The sequence below is a fragment of the Balaenoptera musculus genome, chromosome 20 (assembly GCF_009873245.2).
Source record: "Balaenoptera musculus isolate JJ_BM4_2016_0621 chromosome 20, mBalMus1.pri.v3, whole genome shotgun sequence".
Classification (NCBI taxonomy): domain Eukaryota; kingdom Metazoa; phylum Chordata; class Mammalia; order Artiodactyla; family Balaenopteridae; genus Balaenoptera; species Balaenoptera musculus.
In genome coordinates, this window is record NC_045804.1 from 23,845,482 (window position 1) to 23,870,938 (window position 25,457).

A 25,457-nucleotide genomic window follows, 5' to 3' on the forward strand; every position below is an offset into this window, starting at 1 on the left:
CTGCACCACCAGGGAAGCCCAGTTTTCTCTTTTTTGAAGCTGGATATTGTACATAGTTTAAATCTTCTGTGAAGTGTTACCTTTGCAGCATCAGGAACTAGGAGCATGTGGACGGATGGGGAAAAAAGACAGCCAAGGAGTATTCCCTACTTTGTGGAACTTGGGAAAAACATAACAGCAAAAGTGGGGAAAATATAATTTGAAGAAACTTTATTCCTTCCCCCAATCAGGAAGAAGACAATATATTCCCTTCAAAACTGTAATGATCTCATTACTAGAAGAAATTAGTCTCATTTTAGTATCATTTTACATGGGGAGGCTATTTAGAGGTTAGAAGAGAATGGTATGTATCATCTTAATGAAGATCATCTGAAATATATTGATGTTCAAAAATGTCACACAGGAGCTGCTGCCTTTTAATTTCTTCCATAAATTTTATTTTTTAGTTAATTAACAATGACCATAAAAATATGTGCCATTTTTTTGATCACTGCTAGACATTATATGCAGTAGCAGTTAAAAAGCATGAGCCTAGAATAAGACTACATGCATTCAAATCCTGACTTGGATTTGAATCTGAGGTAAGTTTCCTCAGCCATAAAAGAGAATTATGATAATACTTCAGATGGTTGTAAGGAGTAAATGAATCAATATATGTTAAATCATTGACAAAGTGTCCAGTTCAATAAATGTTAGCTAACATTATTGTTACCTTCATTATTGTTTTATATAATTTTATCTTAATTATAACCTTATGAGGTTGATGTCTTCACCCCCATTTTACAGATAAGGAAGCTCAGAGTTGTACAGTAACTTGTCCGAGATTACCAAGCTGGCAAGAGGTGGAACTGGGATTCAATCTAGGACTCTGATTTCAAAGGCTGTGCTCTATTGAAATATTTTTTTCTTTATTGTTTATTTAAGAAATTAATGCAGAGTGTAAAAAGTGAAATTTGCTTCTTATTCATCCTCTCCTAAACCTAAGAGATGCAGCTACTTACTAACAGTTGTGCGCTCTTGTCATTCTGAACCTGTTTTTAAAAATCAAAAACATTTTTATTAGAGTAAAGCATGTATGGCAGTATTAAGGTCAAATCGTAATACAAAATATGAAGGGCAATAGTAGGCCCGTACCCCTACTGACCCCTCATTCCCACTCCCAAGAGGCAATCTCTATCACTTCTCAGGTCTCTTTGGGTATTTATCTTCAGGTATCTAAATCACATCCTTATGGTGTTCTTCCTTGGTCTCTCTCTTTCTCAGTTGGCATTCAGTGAGAAAATCAAGTCCTAATGCCCTAAGGCACCCCTTGTATATAATGAATTAGCTATACTCCTGTGCAAGGAGTTCCCTGGTGGTCCAGTGATTGAGAATCTGCCTTGCAATGCAGGGCATGCCGGTTTGATCCTCGGTCAGGGAACTAGGATCCCACATGCTGCGGGGCGGCTGGGTCCATGCGCCACAACTAGAGAGCCTGCGTGCTGCAACTACAGAGCCCACACGCTCTGGAGCCTCTGCACTGCAACTACTGAGCCTGCACACCGCAGCTAGAGAGAAGCCCATGCACTGCAACGAAAGATCCCGTGTGCCGTAACTAAGACCCGATGCAGCCAATAAATAAATAAATATTTATACTCCTGTGCATCTAGAACAGTACTAGCTATATACTTTCTTTGGGAGAATTGAGCAAATAGTCACTCAAATCATTTTCTGTATTCTGTGGATCAAATGAGGAGTCCTGGTTTAAAAAAGACTGCAATATTAGCTATTGACTTTATAGTGGAAGATGACAAGTATATAGCTCTTTAAACCATCATCTTTCCTTTCATCCTCCCAATATAATTATATCTCAGTTTCTGTTAAATTAACATTCATTGTTTATATCATTACGATTATATAAATACTAATAACAGCCTAGCCACAGAATATACTATGATTACATTTCCTTTCTTTTACAACTTCGTTTTTCTTTAATTTAGTAAAGCCTCAGGGTTTTTTTGGTTTTGTTCTGTTTGTTTCTTTTGCTTAGGTTTCTACATACCTATCACTAATTCACTAACAGGTACCCTGCAAATCATAAATGTAAACATTCTCAAAATGGCCAAATATAAATAAAACCAGTTTCCTGGAACCTTCTATTACCATTCTCCAATGTAGACGTTTTTGTGTTTGCTCTGGTCCTGGAATTTGCTCTCATTTTCATGCTGGGAATTCTTTTCACCTCTCTCCTTTGTTCCATCTTCTACTTCCTGGATACCATGACATCTAGCTTCTTGATTTATGCCTTTGTTTTGACAGAATATATTCTTACTAGCTTTCCTGGCAAAGGCTGTTTTGGAAGTAAGTTTTTTGAGAACTTGAATATGATAAATGTCATTTAAAGGAATGATAGTTTGGCTGGATATAGAATTTCAGGTTGGGAAATCTTCAGAAGTTTTTCTTCAGAATTGTGAAGACATTAATTCATTGTCATGTTTAGTGGAGTGTTGCCATTTGGATTCTTGCTTTTTAAATATATTGTCTGTAAGCTTTTAGGATCTTTACTTTATCCCTGTTTGTTGTTGTTGTTGTTGTTTTGTTTGTTTTTTCCTTTTTAAAAATTCATGATGATGTGTTCGATGTAGGCATCTTCTTTTGTATCTGCAGTAGTCCTTTCATCTGGAAATTCGTATTTCCCAGTTGAGAAATTTTCTCTTATTTCTCCTTTTTGTTGTCTTTTCTTCTCTTTTTCTGGAACACCTATTAGGTAGATATTGAACATTCTGGACTGACCCTCATAATTCCCTTTTTCCCCTCTTTTCTGTCTCTTCTATTTTTGTTATAATTTCTGGATGATTTCTTCACCTTTCTCTTTCAACCCTCGTCAGTTTTTTTTCTAAAAGTTTTTTGTTTTTCTTGGATGGTTACTTTTTATAACACCCTACAGTTCTCTTACGGATGTAACTGTATTATGAAAATAAAATTTTTTTTTTTAAGTTTTTGCTGCTGTCTGCATTCACTGTCTCCTTTTACTCTGAGTGTTTTGGACTCAATTTTATGATAGAGGCTTTTCTATGATCGTCTGGTGCTCTGTGGCTGTTTTGCTCTACTTAAGTAAATGATATTGATTCTCCAGTTTTCTGCCTATAACATTTAACCTTGGCTTCCATTGTTCAGGGAGCAATGCCAGGAGAAGGGAGGTCTCACTGTCCTGGAGGGTTGGATTTAGGTCTCATATTGCTTCTTGTGCTGTCTTTCATCACATCCCTCTATCTTATGTTCCCTCTTGCATGCTTCTCTCTGCAGATTGCTGGTTCCTTCAATTCCTGAGCCTTTCAGGGATTCTGGCAGCATGCTGACTTCCTTCCTAAACACTAATGGCTTAAGTTGAAGCTTTGTCTGGTCTGTTAAATCAATTTCTACTGTTTGCCCATCTGTTTTCCATCTTATATAAGTTTGTTCACATTTCATCTGCTGTAGTTTCTTTTTCTGTTCCCTATGTCCTTGTGGGTGTATACTTTTTAAATTCCTTTACTGTCATTTTAGTTGAGTTTCTGAATTATTGGGTGATAAATGACTATGTCCGTTGTATTTAACTGGAAATCCTGTGCAGACTTTTTTCTGTTAATGTAACACTAATGCACAAACATGGACGTTTCCCCATTCTCCTCCATACCCCTGCAAAAAGGGCTTATATTATACATACTGTATTACAACTTGCTTTATAAAATGCACCTTTATATAATGGGTTTCTTTCATTTCTAAAGCTGTATTTTAATGTTTTTAAAGTTAGAAGTTGAAACTTTTAGGTATATCCATAACTTATTTCATCTGTGCCCTGTTAATGATCACTTGGGTTGTTTCAACTTTTTGCTGCTCTGACCATCGTCTTACATACATAATTGCCTTCTTGTGACAGGGGCTTTGTAGGATTTTTTATTTTTTATTTTATTTTTTTATTTGTGGCCACGCTGCACAGCTTGCGGGATCTTAGTTCCCCAACCAGGGACTGAACCCCAGCCACTGCAGTGAAAGCACCAAGTCCTACCTAACCACTGGACTGCCAGGGAATTCCCTGTAGGAATTTTTTTAACATCAAGTTCTTGGGTCAGTGGATATTCACATTTTAAATTTTGATATTGCCAAGTTGCCCTTAAAAGAAAAATAAAATGGCCATGCCAATTTATACCCAGACAACATAGACCATGGTAGTTAAGATCATGGATTCTGAAGCCTGGCTGCCTGGGTTTGAGTTCTGCCTCTTTGACTCATTTGCTGGATGATCTTGGCAAATTCCATAACCTCTTTAGTTTCCTCTTCTGTAAAGTTGGGATAATAGCAGCAGACCTTTTGTAGAGTAGGTGTGAAGATTTTAATAAGGTAGTCTGTGAAAGGACTTAGACCAGTGCCTGAACAATGCAGAGTAGTGCTCTCTTTTAGCTGCCATTTATTGTTTGTGTTTGCTAGGATCTCATCGCAAAAACATTGTATATATTCTTCAACAGTTCTCTCTGTGGAGTTTAATGGGAATCTCTTATGAAACCCTTGAGAAATCCTTTTAAATTATATTTTATATTAAATGTAAATTACAGGTAAAAAATTCCTATGTAACAGCCTTTTGTATTCATTTTGCAGTGTTGAAAACATCTTTGACATATTTGTTGATTTGGTTTTGGTTTTTTCTGCCTAGCACTCCCACCAAAGGCATAGAGAACAAAGCTTTTGATCGCAATACAGAATCTCTCTTTGAAGAACTATCTTCAGCTGGTTCAGGTCTAATTGGAGATGTGGATGAAGGAGCAGATTTACTAGGTATGATAGTTTATCTGAAGTGGTATCATACTGTTTTAAAAATAGATTTTTAAAATGATTTAATTGAAAATTTCTTTAAAATGTATCTAACTGTCCAGTGGGGCAGAGTTATTGCACTTTTACATAATTAATAAGAATGTATTCTTTGAGATAATGAAAGTTTTAAATGAGAATATCTTCACTTATGGATGTGCCTAGAATTGAATTGCTTTTTAGTTTGTATTTTGAATTCATGTCACACAATTTATTGAACTCCTGCTATATTCTGAGAACAGTATTACATAGAAGAAGCACAGTGATATATGTATATATGGGGTATATGTATAGATGTATAGATTTATGGATTGATGGATAGTTAATTCCTGTCTTAAATAGCGTTCATTAAATCCTCTTGACCTTAATTAAATAAGAAATTATAACACTTGATTTTTCTGAGATTTCACAGAGTATTCTGTTTTAGCTCTTTGGGAAATGTAATCATTTTAGAGTTTGTATTGTTGAAGAATATCTGGTTTGAAAAGGATAATGCATTTGGCTCTTCTACTATTGATCTGGTGACCTTTGCCAAATAGCTTAACCTCTCTGGGCATTAGTTTCTTTGTGTATAAAAAGAAAGAGTTGGGCAAGAGTTCAAGGGTTGGACAAGCTGCGGCTCATGGGCCAAATCCAGCTCACCTCCTACGTGTACGAATAGAGTTCACACAGCCACACTCATTTTTCATGGATTGCTTATAGTTTCTTTTGCCCCACAACAGCAGAGTTAAGTTGTCTGTAACAGATTATGTGGTTTACAAAGCCTAAAATGTTTACCATCTGGCCCTCTACAGAAAAAGTTTGCTCTGCTCTAGGTGATCTCTAAAGTTCCTTTCAACCATAATTACATGAATGGGACTTCCCTGGATGTCCAGTGGTTAAGACTCTGTGCTTCCACTGCAGGGGCACAGGTTCAATCCCTAGTCGGGGAACTAGGATCCCTCAAGCCATGAGGCGCGGCCAAAAAAAAAAAAAATTACATGACATGTCAATTAGCTTTGGTGTGCCTTTCTTATAACTTAAGACCTTAAGAAATTGAAAATGTTACAGTATTTTAAAAAATCTATGCCTTTGGGATAGATTCTGGTCTCCAAACATTTTTTGTATCCCTTAGTGTAAATTCAGTACAGATTACACTGTTCTCAAAAGGTGCTGTTTGTCAGTTCTTGTGAACCTAGAGGGGTGTTACTTGCATTCATTTATGTTAAATTTATTGATTACTAGTTATGTCCTCGACAAGTATTTTTTGAAGGAAATACAAGTTCTGTCTAAACAGAGCTCACAGTCTTATGTAAAGTAAGAGAGATTGAAAGTACATAAATAAAACTGAGTTAGACATAGACTCCCACCATTAAAGTCTTAGTAAAACGTTGGATGCAATTGAATAAGTTTACATTTCTCAAGAAAGGCTAAAAGATTAATTCTTAAGGAGCACTCCATTTTTACATTTAAATTTATACTCTTTGTTAAGATTAAATTATGCATGAAAAGTTCCTTTTAAGATTTGATTGGTTTAAGAAACTGATTCCCTGGCAAAAATTGAGGGGCAGATGCAAAAAAATGTTAGAAAGAAGAATTTTTTAATGTTTAAACTTATATTCAGATTTATATACAGTGAAGTTCAATTTTTTTGTTTTGACAAATGCATAGAGTTGTATAACCACCACCAGAATCAATATACATCATCTAAAAAAAAATTCCTTCTTGATTCCCCTTTGTATTTAACCAGAATGAAGTACTTTAAAATGTTCTTTGTACACTCTGCTTCCTTATAATCCAATATTGAATATCATTATTGAGGTTATTGGCCCCAAACTTTCTTCCCTGTAGAGTTAAGAAGCCACATAGTACTTAGAAATAATTGTGGTCTTTTAAATCAAGTATTTTCCGAAAGCTTCCATTCTTTAAGTCAGAAAATGAAGCATAATAAATAGGTTAAAAGCAAAATTCTGATTTCCTTTCCACTTGAAATAAAGAAATAGACTGTAAACTACTGTCTTTTCCCTTTTGCAGATATTGATATATTTATCTTTAGAATGTTCCAGATTAGAAGTTTTAATATATCACCTTAAGCGTAGTGACTTAAGCCTACATGAATACTTTTGGTCAAAGATGTTAAATGACATCTCCAAGGCACGTAGTTTTTCCTTGGCTTCTCTTCTGGTCAGTTCAGTGATAGTAATTGCAGTGTAATACTCACTAAATGGAACATAGTTAAACTAGTAAAATTGTTTCTCACAAAGTTCCTTAAATGAACTTCGGTTGATAAATAAGTACATAGTCCATTTCTATAACTCATTATTCATTTTTCTAATTGCTGTGTTATTGTAAAACTCTTCCCTTGTTTTTGAAATCATTATGCATGTAGTCAGTATTTAGATTACTTTTTTCAGATTTTAATAATTTAAAAGAGATAATCCCCCACAGTTTGTCCTTTATCTTGATTGATGTCTCATCCCTTGACTTTATTTCCAATGATCCTTTTCTCTATTCACTTTAGTCACTTACCCTCCATGGCCACGTTCTAGAACTTGGAAATCATACATTCATACATCCTACTCTTGAGATTTCCTTTCTCTTGATTAAATTCTATTTTTTCAACTTCACTCTTTTTACTAACTTCTTCCTGTTATCATTTAAACATGTTCAGGTCTTTTCCATTTTAAAATAAAACTACTGGGACTTCCCTAATGGCACAGTGGTTAAGAATCTGCCTGCCAATGCAGGGGACATGGGTTCAAGCCCTGGTCCAGGAAGATCCCACATGCCGTGGAGCAACTAAGCCTGACCGCCACAACTACTGAGCCTGTGCTCTAGAGCCCGTGAGCCACAACTACTGAAGCCCACGCCTAGAGCCTGCGCTCCGCAACAAAGAGTAGCCCCACCCCCTCCTCCTCGCAACTAGGAAAGAGCCTGCAGGCAGCAATGAAGACCCAACGCAGACAAAAAAAAAAAATTTAATTAATTAATTAATTAAATAAAATAAAACTACTGCCCTCCTCTGACTCCCTATCTTTAGTACCTTTCCACCCTATCACTTACTCTTCTCCCATTTCCAGGCGTGCTTTTTTGCAGAAATATCGGTGAGGTAGGCGTCTGTTATGTGCCTGGCACTATTCTAGATGCTTGTGATACACCAGTGAACAAAACAGACTTCTTGAAGTGGTGGCTACTTTTAACTGGGAGGATTTCCCCAGTCCCACTTGCACCTCATCTGACTACAGTCTGTCATTCTGCCCCACACTAAACTTCCCTGAAACAACTTCTTGTTTGCTATATCCAGCTGTTCCTTCTAAGTTATTTCACATGACTTCTCAAATAGCATTTGTCTTTAAAACGGTCTTTGCTGGGTTTCTGTGGTATCAGACTTCCCTGCATTCTTTCCTGCCTCTCACTATTTCTTTTCAGTCTTCTTTGCAGGATCCTCTTTCTCCGCCCATTTTTCAGATGTTCCTAGCCCAATCTTGCTTCCATGTTTGGGAGGTCTTATTTGCTCTTGTTTCTTGGCTTTCATGGCTAATTGCTCCCAAGTCTTTCTCTCCATCCAAGATTTTTTTCTACAGCCCCAGGCTATTACTTCCAAACAGCCCATTAGACATCCCTAAGATGATTCGTAGAACTTTATAGTTGATATGCCCAAAGATCAGTTCATCAACGTCTTTCTTTATTGTCCTGTCCCCAAAGGCTGTTCTTATACCAGCATATACTAACTCAATGAATGACCTCACCATCAACTCAGTTCTCCATCCTAAGTCTCTCTCACTTCCCTCAAAACCAGTCATGAAGGATTGTTTGCTTCCTTTCTTAAAAAAGAAAATCTATGTATCTGTCTCTGTATCTCCTTCTTGCTTCTGATTAAATGGAATATCCTTCTCTAGGAGTTCTGCCTTGATCCCCTAGTTAAAGCTCAGTTGTCTGGAAACATATTCCCATAGCACTGCAGTTTATTATGCAACTCTTCATAATACTTTATTGTAGTTTTTTAGTGTGCCTGTCTCCCTGGCTAGACGATAAGCTCCATGTGGCAAAGACAACTATATCTTTTGCTTACTGTTGAGTCTTTGGCACATAGCACAGCAGCTAAATAAATGGATTGTTAAATAGTTTTAACAGTTTTGTTTCACCTCTAAACCTATGCTTCTTTACCTTTTGGAATTAAAACTCCTTTACAGGAGAATTTTTAAGAGAGTAGTGTACTTTTGGAAAAATGCACATACAGAAATAGATAAAATTGTGCATACTTTCTCAAGGAAGTGACAGATAATCCAGAGCCCATCTATCGACCTAGCTTGAGAATCAGTGCTAAAATCCAAATGAGATGTCTATTTTTAAAACCGTCAGGCAGTTTTTTTGCTTGTTTTTAATAGGTAAGGTTTCCAAATATGTCAGACCTAAGTTTATGCTTAGTTGAAGTCATGAATAGAAATGGGGCCACTTCAAGTTATGTTTTTCTTTAGTTATTAGTTAGTTTTTATTGATACATTTCAAAGTGAAAATTTTGGACAATCCTATTGGTTATATATTAAATTTATACACTAGATTTTAGGAGAACTCTTCATTGGGAAGGTGTAAACTCTAGAAACTACATTATAGGAAATGATTTCCATAGAGTAAATATTTCAAAAATTTTTCCTATTTATAATATTTATACTTTATTGTGTTTGGTTTCTCTACATCTTTTCAATTTTATTGGCTCCTCTCTCTCATTTTGAAATAAGAGAGTGTAGATCTTGCTTTCTGAAAACAATCTAATTGAGATTCTCATTCGTTTTTTCTCTTGGGCTGCTTACCCAGGGGAATATTCTGGTGTGTATGCTTTTAAATACTTTAATATTACTGCTTTTTAAGCTAGGTGGTCTTGGCTGCTGTTCTCATTTAATGCTTTCTCTTTTTTTTTTTCTGCTCAACTATTTTTCCCCCTGCATATATTTTCAGCTTTTATGCTTCTCTCCCTATGTGCTTGAGAGTTTAGCAAACAGTCATTATATAAACTTCTTTCACCCAACCTTAACCATATTTCTTTTGACTCTGTAGCTTTATTGAAAAGTTAACATTAGTGTTTAAAGCAAATATTTCAACATATCTTGTCAAAATTCATTTTTAAATTGGAATTTGGAAACTTTTAGTTTGTCTTTATTTTCAGCTTTTAGAAATGTGTAGATGATTAAATAAGCTACTGTTTCTGATATTTATTCTTCATGGCAGAAGTACCTTCTTCTTTAAGAATATTTGAGGTAATTACAATACAGACAAAATATGAGTCCATATGTGAGCATTGAACTTTTAGCATTCCTAGATTAGTTGCGTTTTAAATTATCTTTATTTGAAATATTACCTCTTTTTTAAAATAAAGGGACATGTTAACACCTTTAACTTACATTGTTTTCATTAGAGATATTTACTTCCTTTTTTAGGTGGGTTATGAATATTAATTCCATTTTATGTGATTTACCAATATTAGTGGAGTGATGGGTTTTTTGTTGTGCTTGCTTTGCTCTGTTGTAACTTTCTGAGGTATATTCCCTAGTGTGTTGTTTGATTTCTTCAGTTTCTTGTGAGTAGCAAACTAAATAGCTTTCTTCTCCCTAAAGATCACTACATTGGATCTTGCATTGAATGCTCTACCGCCTATCTTACAGTACTCATTAAATTATTAAGCTGATTGTATAAATTGACCACTAAGCATTATCATTTCAGAGGTGGCACTTTGAAGAAATCTTTATATTATTGATCTGGGATTTTCACTCTAATTCAATTTTATTTTGCAAAAGAATTGGTAACATATCAGAACATCCTTATGAATGAAGGAAATCATCTTGATTTCTGTCTTTTGCACATCATTATGCATTAAATCATAACACTGTGATTTCAGGTGTTTTTCATATCATGCCTAAAACTACAGATTAATGATCTGTTTTCATTCTGTTTCTTACATAAAACATTTCTTGTTCTTTGTTTTTGCTTTACATGGAATGCATGGGCTTTAAGATCATAATTTCTTTGGTAAGGTTTCATCTGCATTGGGGTCTTTCTGGTTTCTTCCTGTTCTCTATTAATAAGACCTAATTTTTAGGCAAAAGCCTGCAATAACAGGTGTGATTTAGAAATGATTTCTGATCCATATTAATGCTGCTCTTTTTTCCCCCTAAATACTGCTACTTTTTAGAATATTTGGCAGAAAAGTCTTCATTCTTTTGCAATATTATCTATGAGAATCAAAATACAGACTAAGAAAATCTTTAGCTTTGTTTTATGGTGGATAATTATTTATAATTTTGTAATCCATACAAGTAGATACGTAAAATGAAATTATAGACAAAATGAGATTACTAAAGGACAGATAAAATTTATAAAATAAAATTTGTGACTATAGCTTATTATAAGTTTGTATAATTTTAATAAACTTATTTTCAAAGTTTTTATCTTTTTTCTTTGATAGGAATGGGTCGTGAAGTTGAGAATCTTATATTGGAAAATACACAACTGTTGGAAACCAAGTAAGTATATGCAAAATTTTAACAGGGAACAAAAGATACTGAATTTTCTTCTCATCCAACTCAGTGGCACATCTTTAATTTAACATAGCACGAATGCAGTCTCACTACCCCATGTCCTTCCCCTTCTCTGTGTGTGGGCTTGTGCATACACACGTACGCAAGCAAATAGTGGGACCTAATTTCACTGATGGTATGTTTCATTACTCTGTTCTTTTCAGAAACAGATTTTGATCTCCTTTTTACTCTGCAAGTATCCATGCCTTTCTCTTAATCTTCTGGATGTGTCCTATGTGGTTTTTGCTCCCTCCCCTGGGATATCTATTTTCTTCTCTCTCCTCCTAGGGCTTCTTTTATTTCTGCATAAATGTTTTTATCTATATGCGGCCCACCTCTTCAGAACTCTCCTCCATAGTAGCAATTTGTGGAGTCTTACTTAGGTCCTCAAACACATTGGAGTTTTGTTTAGTGCAGCGGGTCCTGAGTTACGTGGAAAAGCAGATCAGGCCCCTTTGTTAATTTGCTGTGTCAGAGCAACTTTGGAACATCTGTGTATATCCAAAACCGAATGTAGCTCTAATGAGGTCCTATGTCCATGATACCCAAAAGGAGCTAGATCTTAGATTTTTTATTTTCATTTTTTTCAAGGTTAGACTTTCTTATTAATTATTAAAGGTAAATTCAAGGATTAATTTTACTTAGTTGATTAGATAATATCTTTTCAGAACTTATTAAGAATGGTACCCTTATGGATGCTGTTTGTTTTTGTTTGTTTCTTTGTTTAACCACTTTATTTTATTTATTTTTGGCTGCATTGGGTCTTTGTTGCTGTGTGTGGGTTTTCTCTAGTTGCAGCGAGTGGGGGCTGCTCTTCATTGCGGTGCACAGGCTTCTCATTGAGGTGGCTTCTCTTGTTGCGGAGCATGGGCTCTAGGCGCACAGGCTTCAGTAGTTGCAGCACGCGGGCCCTAGAGCGTGCCGGCTTCAGTAGTTGTGGCGCGTGGGCTCAGAAGTTGCGGCACGCAGGCTCTGGGGCACACAGACTTCAGTAGTTGTGGCGCACGGGCTTAGTTGCTCCGCGGCATGTGGGATCTTCCCGGACCAGGGATCGAACCCGTGTCCCCTGCATTGGTAGGTGGATTCTTAACCACTGCACCACCAGGGAAGTCCTGGATGCTATTTGTTAAAAGTTTAATTTTATTTAATTCTGACTTTTTAATAATTTAGTGGTCTGCCTTGCCTTATCCATTTATTCTTCTTTTTTAAAAAATATTTATTTATATATTTGGTTGCGCTGGGTCTTAGTTGCGGCATGCGTGATCTTCATTGCACCATGCGGGATCTTCAGTTGCAGCATGAGAACTCTTAGCTGCAGCATGTGGGATCTAGTTCTCTGACCAGGAATCTAACCCGGGCCCCCTGCATTGGGAGTGTGGAGTTTTAGCCACTGGACCACCAGGGAAGTTCCTCCATTTATTCTTTGTTTGATAAGAAAACAGACCATTGCTTTGTGGGGTTTTTTTTTAAACCTTTATCTACAGACAACATCAGGTAGAATACCTTTGAAGGTTTCAGTCATTATTTAGCTTTATGATTGTAGTTACTTTAGTCTACAAGAGAAATAAGCTGTGAGATAGAAAGAATATTTACTTGTAATGGTGCTCTTGAAATATGTGTTTCTTAGAAATGCGTTGAATGTAGTGAAGAATGATTTAATAGCAAAAGTGGATGAACTTACCTGTGAGAAAGACGTACTCCAAGGGGAGTTGGAGGCTGTGAAACAAGCCAAGCTGAAGCTAGAGGAGAAGAACAAAGAATTGGAGGAAGAGCTTAGGAAGTAAGTTTTCACTATGTTTTTCTAAACCAAACAAGCTTTGCCAGTGTGCCACCAAGGTTATAGGTGTAACCCTGCGATTGCTGCCTTTAGCGTTCTCGGCACGGCGGCCCCAGAGCTGCCTGGGGCAGGGCTAAGTGCCTGGCTGATTGCCTCTGCTCTGAACAGACCCTTCCATTTATTGAATATTATAATTTTTTGTGCATGTCATGATGTGAAAGAACTTAGAAGAACTGTTCAAATATTGCTAATCAGGAAACTGTAAACACGCATTATTTTCCTTTTCTTTAATACCTACCTGGTTTTCTGAGAACAGTGCTGTGATAATGTTCCCCTCAATGAAAGCAGCTAAATACCCTGTTTGGAAAAAGAAAAATAATCATTTAGTGGTAGTTAAAATTTTTGACCTATTCTTTATTCTTTAAAAAGGTGAAGTCAACTCAAATAACATGTTTTGTTTTTTACCCCCCGCTAGAGCTCGTGCAGAAGCTGAAGATGCAAGGCAAAAAGCAAAAGATGATGATGATGTAGGTTTATAATTTTGGACTTGTTTTCTTAACTTAACCATATTTTGGTATTTTGGGGAAATCTTATTAATTAAGCTTTGGGTATAGCATTATAAAGATGAAAAGAAAAAGTTAAAATCATGTTTATGATCATGAATAGGATAGATCATGCTCCCACATAGTATCCAGATGCTAAGCTTTCTAGCTACACGCAGTGTGCTCATTTTTCCTCCGTGGCTTTGTGCTCTGACTTTGTTTGCATATTCAAGCTCAAGGACCAGGTGGGATATTTTGGAGTTTTTTGTTTTTGTTTTGTTTCAAACTTTAACTTAGAAATACATGAAAGCTTTAAGAATAAAAATAGTTTAATGGTATTAAACATAAAAAGATGAAGTCTAGAAACTTTAATACTAGGCAATTAGCCCATATTGTTGTCAACATATAAATACAAAAGAATAAATATGAACTTCTTGCCAATGTTATTAGCATGCTAGTTATTCTATCAGTAGCTAGGTTATCATTCCTATCACAGGTGTTTGCCGGTCAAGTATCAAGCTTGAGATATATGGATGTCCTGATCAGAATGATTATTTGTGCCCCTTCAATCTCTTATTTGTGTTTTTATATAATATTTGATACATTTAAAAATATATGTAACATGTAAGTTATGAATAATAACTTATCATTAACATTATAATAAATTAACATTATGAACCTACCATTTAACCTAAGAACTAGAACGTTATCAAACATTGAAGATACGCTATGCTCTTCCCTCTAGAGGAAACTACTATGCTGTATTTATCATTTTCTTAACTTGAAAAAAAAATAATTTTATCGTACCACACATGTATGTATCCTTACAAGGTATGGTTAATTTTTATTTTTTTTGTGTTTTACATGTATTTAGCCTTGGAGACTTGCTTCTTTTTCTCAGTATTATGTTTTTTATATTTACCCTAGTTGTAGTACAGTGGTATAGTTCATTCATGTTCACGGCTTTATAATATCCCATTATGTATATACTACAATTTCTATATCTGTTTTCCTGTAAATGAATATTTAGGTTATTTTCAGCTTTTTACTACCACCAACAATGCTGTTATGAACATTACAGTGAGAGTCTCCTGGTTTTTCAGGGTATATACCTAGTAGTGGGATTGCTGTGTTGCAAACTCAAAATCCTTTGATCATTTGTTGTTTGACTTTTTTTTAAAGGCGAGGTTAAGTTGTGCAGCAGGAGGACAAAGGAGGAGACTGCTGAGGGCTAAGCTAAGCTCAGCCTGTTTCTTACTGTCCCATGCCTTTCAGCTTTGATTCAAAGTGTGCATACTCCACTCAGCAAAACAAAAGCCCTACAGTTAACCCAACCTTCCTCTCCAGAAGAGCCTTTAGAAATCAGCAGTAGAAGGAAGTTGACTTGAGCATGCCCCTTTGGGGTCTTACCATGCTCACATTCCTTATTCTCCCTAATAATAATTCTGGTTAATACAGTTGTCTCCATCTTGTTATATTTCTTTTGGTGTTTTAGTGACTCCTAGCATTGGGTACCTTGGTAGCTAGCCAACAAGTTTTTATGCTTTTCGCTGGCTTTGAGTGTGTATGTAGATTGGTAGTTTGAGATAAATGAACCCCTTTAGGAACTTACTTGTAACTATTTTCTGAGTAACTAGCATTTGTTATAGAACATGAATTTAGAATACTGTTGTGAGAACAACATTTCCAGGTGAGTGTATTAAATCTTATAGAGATAACAGCTTTTTTGTTTTTCTTCAAAATCTGCACTATTCTTTGTATTTCCTTTATAATATATTCAAATATTTGTATTTATATTGAGGAATTAAATTGTCTAATTTTTTCAGTCATAAATAATTAAGTATATCTGTTTATTGATTTTATTTTTATTAGGCCATTTTTCTTTGTTATCCATTAGATTAGAAATTAAGGAATGTTAAAAGCTTAAAAATTTTACTTAAGTCTGCGATAACACTAAAACAGATACAGGCTCCCAGAGTGATCTGTAGTCTTCTTTTCATTATAGAGTGATATTCCCACAGCCCAAAGGAAGCGGTTTACTAGAGTAGAAATGGCCCGAGTTCTAATGGAGAGAAACCAATATAAAGAGAGATTGATGGAGCTTCAGGAAGCTGTTCGATGGACAGAGATGATTCGGTTTGTATGAGAAGTACCTCTGGTGTTTTTCTCCTCATTGTTTACTAGGTTACTAATTGTTTACTAATCATTTCTTTATTCAGAACTAAAGTCCTGCCTTGGGGATCCAAGCCCCTTGCTCTGTTTACTAGGAGAGGTCTAAAGAAACACTGGCAATTAGTAACAGAATGTGATCAAAGTGGGTCCCTTTTGGGCCAGTGAGGCCTCTTGGAGAATATTCCCACAACCTCTGAAAGGCAATTAAATGATGGTCTGTCGATGAAAATAATCAATAAACAATCTATAATTGGAATAGAAAAGAATTTTATTTGAGCCGAGTGGAGGACTATAGCCTGGGAGACAGCCTGTTGGATAACTCTGGGGACTGCTCTGGAGAGGCATGGTTTTCAGCACAGTTTTATATCTTGTCAGAACAAAGAACATCAAACAGGTCACAGATACATTCCTTCAAGGTTTCAAAAAAACCAGATCAGCATGTACACAGTGAGTCTGTATGGCCTTGACACCTGGGAAGGGAGTCTTATCGTCAAAAGAGTGAGTACCAGCATTGGTGTCCCAGGAAGGGAGGCATTTCATCTTTATCTTTAACACGGACATTCTTTACTTCTGGTCAGTGCACCCTTTTCTTTAATAATTAAAGCATATGTACAGTATACGTTTGATAGGCCACAAATAGGCTGTTTTAGTTCACATAACATTTGAGTTAAATCATGTATAAGCCAGAATACTTCCCCACACCTCAATATGTGAAAATTTCTTTCGTCATTTTTTGAAAGAATGTAGAAATTGACACTACTTTTGCCGTGATGTCAGGAAGAGATAAAGTTTTCATTTGCCACATAGGAAACAAAATCAGTCTTACTCAGTGACTTGCTGTAAAATATTCCTGACTTTTTTCCCCCCCTTTCTGAGTAGTCACGCAAGAAGCAACCTTCAATTGACATCTTTGTCAGTTGGATCTTAAATCTCACCTAATGCTGCCATCTAATGGTCATATCTTCAGTAACAGCATTCCTTATTTTAATTTTAGAAAGAGCTCATGAAAAGTTTGTAAACTAGTTGCCCCCTAATTTGCCCATATTTTTCAGTTTGGATTGTCACATCAGATTTACCAATAACAGTACACACTGACACCTTGTTTTAAAGTTTATGAAAATATTTTCTAACCACCAACTTTTACTTCCTTATGATTATGTCCTTTACTTAATAGTAGTAATTACAAAACATTTTGTATAGCACATTTATAATTTGCAAAAGTTGTAATTGCTTGTAGCTGCTAAGAAGGAAGAAGATTACTATCTTAATCTTTATTTATTGGACAGAGAAACGAATATACTAACAAATATGTTCTTAACGCCAGCTTTTAAGGGATATGGAATAAATAATGAGTGAATAGTTAAAAAACGGAGGCATATAGTCGGGTTCCACTTTTCACTACTATTTTTAATTCTAGCAGTGAAATGGTAGTCAACAAGTGAATAAAAATGGTAACTTAACTTTCTTCATTGAATTAAAAAATGTTTTAAATTCAGTCCTTAAAAAAAGAAATGAAAAGGGGACTCTGACAGTGATAGCAGAATCCTTACAACCTTACTAAATCAATTTGCAGTGCCTTTTTTTTCTCTTTGAAATTTTGTCGAATTATCGAATCAATGCAGTTTCTTTTCTTTTCTTTCTTTTTTTAAAAATATTTATTTATTTATTTGGCTGTGTCAGGATCTTTAGTTGCGGTGCCCGGGCTTCTCTCTAGTTGTGGCGTGTGGGCTCCAGAGCGCACGGGCTCAGTAGTTGTGGTGTGTGGGCTTAGTTGCCCCACGGCATGTGGGATCTTTTTCCCCGACCAGGGATTGAACCCTCGTCCCTTGCATTGGAAGGCAGATTCTTAACCACTGGACCACCAGGGAAGTCCCAATGCAGTTTATTTTCTTCCCTGGTCAGCTTTTCAGTAATGGAAAAGTTTTAGTCCTGTGAAAAATGACCCATCAGAACAATACAGTTACAGGCTAATTTTTGAGAGCTGGAAGTATAAAACAAATGGTACCTTTATGTAGAGACAGGGAATTGCGATGCAATATTTTAATAAAAAGGAAAGTTGGAGGATATCTCTTCAATAAAAAATTGAAATATTAACATTCAGGCTTGTTGGCTATCTGTCCAGCCCAGATAATAATTTTGTCTCTTATCAGTAGTCTGAGCTCTTTGAGGGAGGGATGGAATTTTATTTATATTAGTTGTATTGGCCTTAACAGACTGACTGACACAATAGGTCAAAGTAACTATTTACTGAAATTGTTGACTCTCCTCCATGTATTTCATGAACTTCTTGGGTCCCTTGTTCTTCAGGTAGAAAGCTAGGCTACCTCACTAATCATCTCTCTCTCTCTCTCACCGCCCCCCCCCTTCTCTTTCCCTTTCCCTGTAGTGCATCAAGAGAAAATCCAGCCATGCAGGAAAAAAAAAGGTCAAGCATTTGGCAGTTGTAAGTATCTAAAAACACACAAAGACGTTAGATAGCACTTTGAGATGAGATTAGAATCAAAATTTATTTTCACAAATGATTTCTTTCTTTTTGCTTTCTTTCTTAAATTTAGGGTATATAGCTAAACTGAACTTTTTCTCTTTGGTATGTAGTATGCCAGCTCGGTAAGGCTGTTCTTGAGGACTATCGTAAGATGCATCATGTTGGTTATGCATTTGGTGGAATCCTCTACTAAATTAAATACAATAATGGGGAATTATTTTTAGAGTTAATAATTTTCTGGATGCCCATTAAAGTTACTGATTCACTGGTTGTGTGATTGTAAGGAACTTTAAAAAGTGAAGATTAGAAATTTAGTGTTTGTGGGGTTTGAGTTGTGTGTGTATGTGTGCGTTTTGGACTTGAACTGTGTTTGTGCTGGAAGTACTGTGCATTTACTGTGCTTAAAACTTACCCTTTTTTGATGAATTTTTTTCTGCTATTTAATAGAAATAGGTTTTTTTCTCTTTTTTGAGTGGATATGAAAATAGTTATTTAAATTGAGGTTACTAAGAAAATGTATAAGGTACGTGTTAAAATGGTAGTATGTGTTCTAGTACTTTATTTTGACTATTTTTAGAAGTGGCTTACTAAGCTTCTGTTCAAACCGTGCAGTCATAACCTTGCTGTTTAACAACCACTGGCTGGCTAAAGGAACCGTCTTATTTTATTTCTTCATTATGAGAAGTTCCCTGTACTCAAGAGCTCCTTCCTTTCATTATGAGAGTTGCTAATTAAAGAACAGGGATCTGCCATTCTAGGCAATAGTTTCTCTTTCCTGAATGTCTGAGTTTGGCTGTGAGTTATTGCTAAGGTTGCAGTGTGTAACTACAAAAAATCTTTTTGCTGGTTTCTAACTCATTTTCTTGTAAAAGCTCTCTGGAATTTGTGGAAAATTATGGATGGTTCTTAACCATGCATGTAATTCAGACACACACTGCACGCACACATCCTCTCTTATTTTCCTTTTAGTTTCAGCAGACTTTTCAGCTCCTCAAGTAACACTACTAAGAAGCCTGAACCACCGGTTAATCTGAAGTACAATGCACCCACCTCTCATGTTACTCCTTCCGTCAAGAAAAGAAGCAGCACCTTATCTCAACTCCCTGGGGATAAGTCCAAAGCCTTTGATTTCCTTAGCGAAGAGTAAGTATTTTTCAGACTAGCGGTTATATCCTAAATAACTTAACAGTTCAGAATATTCTTGCCCCTTATCAGATCAGCTATAAGAGTTTGGATAAATCTATAAAGAAACTATTCCTATAACTTGACTGCCTTTAAGTACGTTGCTCCTAGTTTTCATAAAGAGAAGAAATTTTTTAAGATCTCCTTTTTGCTAGTTTGACAACATTGATAAATATTAATAGAAATGTTGAAGACCTATATAAGCCCTTGTCCTAGTTGTTTGATCATTTCCTTTGTTGTCAGAAGGAACTGGCTTTCCATCCTGACCCTGCTGCTCACTAGGTAGATGAACTTGGTAAAGTTAATCTCTCAGAGCCCCAGTGTCTCTACCTATAAAATGAGTATGATAACCTACCTTAGAGGTGTTAGGATTAAATTATATAGTGTCTGTAAACTGCCTGACACAAGGTAATTTTTTCTTGTTATTTATGCTACTTTAGCAGGGGAAGGGAGATAAGCTGTTGTTATATTCACTTAATTTAAAACGGAAATTTCTTTTCCTTTTAGAACTGAAGCTAGTTTAGCCTCACGCAGAGAACAAAAGAGAGAACAGTATCGTCAGGTAAAGGCACATGTTCAGAAGGAAGATGGTAGAGTGCAGGCTTTTGGCTGGAGTCTGCCTCAAAAGTACAAACAGGTAATGTTTGAACATGGTAAGAGCATCTAATGGGAAATGCAGGGGGGAGGAGTAGGCCTGGGCATGAAAGACTCGAACTACACGTCCCAAGCCTGCTCAGTTTCAAGTGGTATGGATTTGGCACACGTTTAGAGAAGTATTGAGAGTAGTGGTTTTTAGGCTGTTTTCTAGAGCCCTTCAGCTCAAGAGAAATGCCTCTGAGTTCTGTGAGGAAGGAGAGGGGTCAACAGGAGGTGGCTGAGTACATGTGACTTGGGGTATCCTATTCTATTTTAATATTTGAAGATTTTGTTAAAAAAAACAAACAAACCAGTATCTGTTGTTTAAAAGTTTTAAGAAACCTTTATCATGGAGCTTTCAGACTGTTAACTTAAAACTCAATTCAGGTCTTCAGGAACTTTACCATATTCCCTACCCCTAACACACACACACACACACACACACACACACACACACACACACACACACACACACACACACACACACACACACACACACACACACACACACACACACACACACACACACACACACACACACACACACACACTTACAGTCACACCACATGTGTGCACTAACAGGTCTGTGAATTAGTGTATCTTTTCTGAGCTCCCAAAGCAGCATCTTATTTTCTCTAATTGCCACTTGATTTTCTGCTTATTTTTCAAATAAGAATGACAAAGTGAACTTGAACTTGACTTCGTAGAGTAAATATGTTACAGCAGTGCTTGTCCATGTCTCAGTGGTTCTGTAAGTTCACTTTTGATGAGGCTTACCCAGTGTGTCTTTCTCTCCCCTCCCCAATTATTAGGTAACCAATGGACAAGGGGAAAATAAGATGAAAAATTTACCTGTACCTGTCTATCTCAGACCTCTAGATGAAAAAGATACATCAATGAAGGTAAATTAATTTTGAAGTTAATGCTAATATTACTTAAAATCTTGGTGGATTTTTTCCTAAAACCAAAAAAGTTTAAATTCTACTTTTGTGGGCAAAGTTATTGTTCATCTTGTAGTTTTAGACTGGAATACTTTGAATATTATTAGAGCCCTCTATTTGTAATCATTAGATCTTTTAAAGAAATGTGAAAAGTTGTAAACATTTTTAGAGAGAAAGTGACTTAATACCATCTTTTTTTAACCCAAAAAAGCTGTGGTGTGCTGTTGGAGTCAGTTTGTCAGGTGGGAAGACCAGAGACGGTGGCTCTGTGGTTGGAGCGAGTGTCTTTTACAAGGATGTTGCTGGTTTGGATGCAGAAGGCAGTGAACAGCGAAGTGCATCTCAGAGCAGTTTAGACAAGTTAGATCAGGAACTTAAGGTAAGTGCTTGCACTAGCATTTGACCCAGTTTCTGAGACTAATCGTTTAGCTCTTTGGTCTCAAACTTACTTCTGGGTCCAACTTCTAATTGGGGTTACTACGCCCTTGCTTACTCCTCATTCCCCCCCCCCTTTTAAATCAGTTTTACCGGAGTATATTTTACGTACAATAAAATGTACACTCTAAGTGGGTACAGTTCAAAGAGTTTTGACAAATGTATGCACCTATGTAACAATCATCACAGTCAAGATATAGAACAATTTTAACACTGATCTGCTTTAACTGCTAGTTTTTAGTCTGCTAATTATTGTTGAAAGGTGGTTATACTTTCAGCCTTCCAAATAATCTGGAAATAAACTTGAAATAGTATTGTCCTTTACTGTAGTAGCACAGCCATATGGATATTTACACATACGTCTCATTTTAAACATTCATTTTCCTTACTTTGCCTATGCAGGAGCAGCAAAAGGAGTTAAAAAATCAAGAAGAATTATCCAGTCTAGTCTGGATCTGTACCAGCACTCATTCAGCTACAAAAGTTATCATTATTGATGCTGTCCAACCAGGCAACATCCTAGATAGTTTCACTGTTTGCAACTCTCATGTTCTGTGTATAGCAAGTGTACCAGGTAAGAGTACCATGCTCCTCTCTTCCCACCATCCACAGCTCCTTACTGGCAGGAACCAACTGGTTACTGGAGATAGTTATGTACCACTCTCTCATGGAGTTTATTTTCTAGTTGGTGAAGACCAAAAATAAACTGGAAACAAATGACTAACAAAGATATTTTCAGATACTATGAAGAAAATAAAAGAATGGAAATTTGAGAAGATGAGTGGGTGGCAGAGGGCAAGGGGCTATTTAGATTGATTAGTAAGGGAAGGCTTTCTAAAGTTCTATATTAAATATTATGTGATGTTAAAACATTGGTTTAAAAATTAAAGGGAATTCCCTGGTGATCCAGTGGTTAGGACTCCATGCTTCCATTGCAGGGGGCATGGGTTCCATCCTTGGTCGGGGAACTAAGATCCCGCATGCCACGCGGTGCAGCCAAAAAAAAAAAAAGAGAGGTTGATGTTATATCTACACAGTGGAATATTATTCAGCCATATAAAGGAATGAGATACTGATACATGCCATAACATGGATTAACCTTGGAAACAACTCAGACACAAATATTGTATGATTCCACTTACATGAGCTATCTAGACTAGGCAAATTCATGAGGACAGAATTAAATTAGAGATTACCAGTGGTAGGGGCTCAGGGAGCAGAGAGTTATTGTTTAATTGGTACAGATTTTGTATGTGGGGTGACAGAAAAGTTTTGGGCATAGCTGTGATGGCTGTACAACATTGTGAATGTAATTAATGCCACTGAATTGTACACCTAAAATGGTTAAAATGGCAAATTTTGTGTAGTATATATGTATATTTTACTACAAAAAATTTTTTTTAATGTGATAGGAATAAAAACAGCTTTCTAAATAGAACTGAAGAGATTTATTTTTTTATGGTAAATGCTTAGTTTTTAAATGCGTTACTAATATCTTAAGGCACTGTATACACCTAGGCTGTATTAATTTTATTTATTTGTTTGTTTGTTTGTTTATGGCTGCGTTGGGTCTTCGTTGCTGCATGTGGGCTTTCTCTAGTTGACGGCGAGCGGGGGCTACTCTTCGTTGTGGTGCGCGGGCTTCTCGTTGTGGTGGCTTCTCTTGTTGCGGAGCATGGGCTCTAGGCGCACGGGCTTCAGTAGTTGTGGCACTCGGGCTCAGTAGTTGTGGCTCGCAGGCTCAATAGTTGTGGCGCACGGACTTAGCTGCTCCACAGCATGTGGGATCTTCCCGGACCAGGGATCGAACCCGTGTCCCCTGCATTGGCAGGCGGATTCTTAGCCACTGTGCCACCAGGGAAGTCCTGTATTAATTTTTAATAGTGGTGGAAGTTCATGTTTCAAATAGTAATAGAGATAATTAAAAAAATTTTTTTGCTACCTTGTCAGATATAATTAGATTTCATTGTTTTTAATTTCATTAGGTGGCTGCTTAAGAGCTCATATTAAGAACAGAAATGTCATTTCTGACATTTTCAGGTTTACTTTTGCTTGCGTTAATAGAAGTATTATCTTAATTTTTTAAGCTACTTTCTCAAATTGTGAATTTAGTTTAAATTAGTTTAAATAAAATTTAGTTACCATCTTGGCAGTGTATTTGAATAGCTCTTTGTCTCACTTGCACTCTTATTTCAAACCTGTTGTTGCTTTAATGGAGAAAATGCTATCTATAGGAGTTTACTGAGCTATTAAACAAAGGTTTATCTTGTTTTTCAGGAGCACGAGAAACAGACTACCCCGCAGGAGAAGAGCTTTCAGAATCCGGACAAGTAGACAAAGCGTCTTTATGTGGAAGCATGACAAGCAATAGCTCAGCAGAGACAGACAGCCTGTTGGGAGGCATCACGGTGGTTGGTTGTTCTGCAGAAGGTGTGACAGCAGCTGCCACTTCCCCTAGTACCAACGGAACATCTCCAGTGATAGAAAAACCACCAGGTATGTCTGTCCTCCTTAGATGTCATCTGTATAGAGTCTGAGCCTGTCCCAGATGCCTCATTATGGACTTAACTTAGACCTTAAAGTAACAAGGATGAAAGAACTTGAAAGAAGATCCAGTGATGAATGTTAAACGAAATTAAGAATACTCAGTTTTATTATATAGTGTGGAGGAAAAGGGAGTAGTAGAGTGGAATTCTATAGAGGGGGTTTGTGTGTGGGGAAATTATTGGAAGAAAAGCTCCAACTTAGGATAGTTAACATGTTTTATTTATTTTGTAGAAAAGGCAACAGAAAATAGTGAGGTTGATGAAAATGTTCCAACAGCAGAAGAAGCAACTGAAGCTACAGAAGGCAATGCAGGGTCAGCTGAAGATACCGTGGACATCTCCCAAACTGGCGTGTACACAGAGCATGTTTTTACAGATCCTTTGGGAGTTCAAATCCCAGAAGACCTCTCACCAGTATATCAGTCAAGGTATACAAATGGGTTAACAATTTAGGAAACCAGATAAGTGTACACATAAAAGGAACCAAAATGATCTCAAGCACTTATTCCAACTATGTCTTCATCTTTTCCTTCCATTGCATTCTCTCTAGACATATTTTTTCCCCCATTTGTTCTCTATTCCTTCCAACTTAAAAAAATCTTGCTTATGAAGTATATTAGTCAAAATCTTCCCAGTCATTTTCTCTTTTGGTATGATTTTTTGTTAATTGTTGTACTCACTGTCTTCTATTCTGTTAATAACTCTCTGCCATTGTAATCCCTTCTCCTACTCTCACACCCACTCTATCAGTGAAATTGGCCATTTAAATTTAAATTTCCCATGTGGTTTTAATGACCTTTTAATTTAGATTTCTGGCAAACATTTTATTAGAAAACAATTTGTTTTGGACTCTTCCTTTGAAAAGAAGGCGCATTTAGCAAATTCTTTAATTTTCTTTCTTGCCTTCTCTAGGCCTTATAGAAAGCTGTTGGGAGTTTATCAAAACTGGAGTCTTTTTACAATTTAATGTTCTTCCTCTCAGTGAATACAGCAACCAAGTGTCCATTAACATTTAATTGTTAATTTAAGAATAAAGTCATCTTTTTAGACTTACTGATTTGTTTGTCTGTTTTGAATTTGATATCCCAGTTATGCTTTTTTTTTTTTTACTAAATGTCCTCTGACAGTCCAAAGAATGAAGGTTTTGGGGTAGAATACAAGCATGTTTCAGCTTATTAATTTATTTTAGCAAATTCTTTATAATTCACCCTCCTGTGTGTGTGTGTGTGTGTGTGTGTGTGTGTGTGTGTAGTTTTTAAACAAACTTATCTCTCCTCTTTCTCTTCCCACAGAAGAAACTCATAAAATTCAAAATAACTGTAAGGGAGAACCTTAACTATAGTCTGGATATTCACTACTATATTTC

General features: G+C 36.3%; 1 protein-coding gene across 11 annotated transcripts in view; it reads left to right on the plus strand.

The window, feature by feature from the left end:
* SPAG9 (sperm associated antigen 9) overlaps positions 1–25,457 on the plus strand; it is a 155,629-nt gene that overhangs the window by 110,312 nt on the left and 19,860 nt on the right. For 6 of the 11 annotated variants that reach the window (XM_036838219.1, XM_036838222.1, XM_036838223.1 and 3 more), the window contains 13 exons: positions 4,670–4,791; positions 11,264–11,321; positions 13,003–13,155; positions 13,628–13,679; positions 15,700–15,830; positions 18,253–18,309; positions 19,321–19,494; positions 20,041–20,170; positions 20,982–21,071; positions 21,322–21,489; positions 21,948–22,119; positions 23,823–24,041; positions 24,324–24,519. In XM_036838219.1, coding sequence (XP_036694114.1) covers positions 4,670–4,791; positions 11,264–11,321; positions 13,003–13,155; positions 13,628–13,679; positions 15,700–15,830; positions 18,253–18,309; positions 19,321–19,494; positions 20,041–20,170; positions 20,982–21,071; positions 21,322–21,489; positions 21,948–22,119; positions 23,823–24,041; positions 24,324–24,519 — 1,722 coding nt within the window. Of the gene's footprint in view, positions 1–4,669; positions 4,792–11,263; positions 11,322–13,002; positions 13,156–13,627; positions 13,680–15,699; positions 15,831–18,252; positions 18,310–18,461; positions 18,474–19,320; positions 19,495–20,040; positions 20,171–20,981; positions 21,072–21,321; positions 21,490–21,947; positions 22,120–23,822; positions 24,042–24,323; positions 24,520–25,457 lie in introns of all 11 variants that reach the window. The other 5 variants (XM_036838218.1, XM_036838220.1, XM_036838221.1 and 2 more) reach the window with 1 other exon arrangement.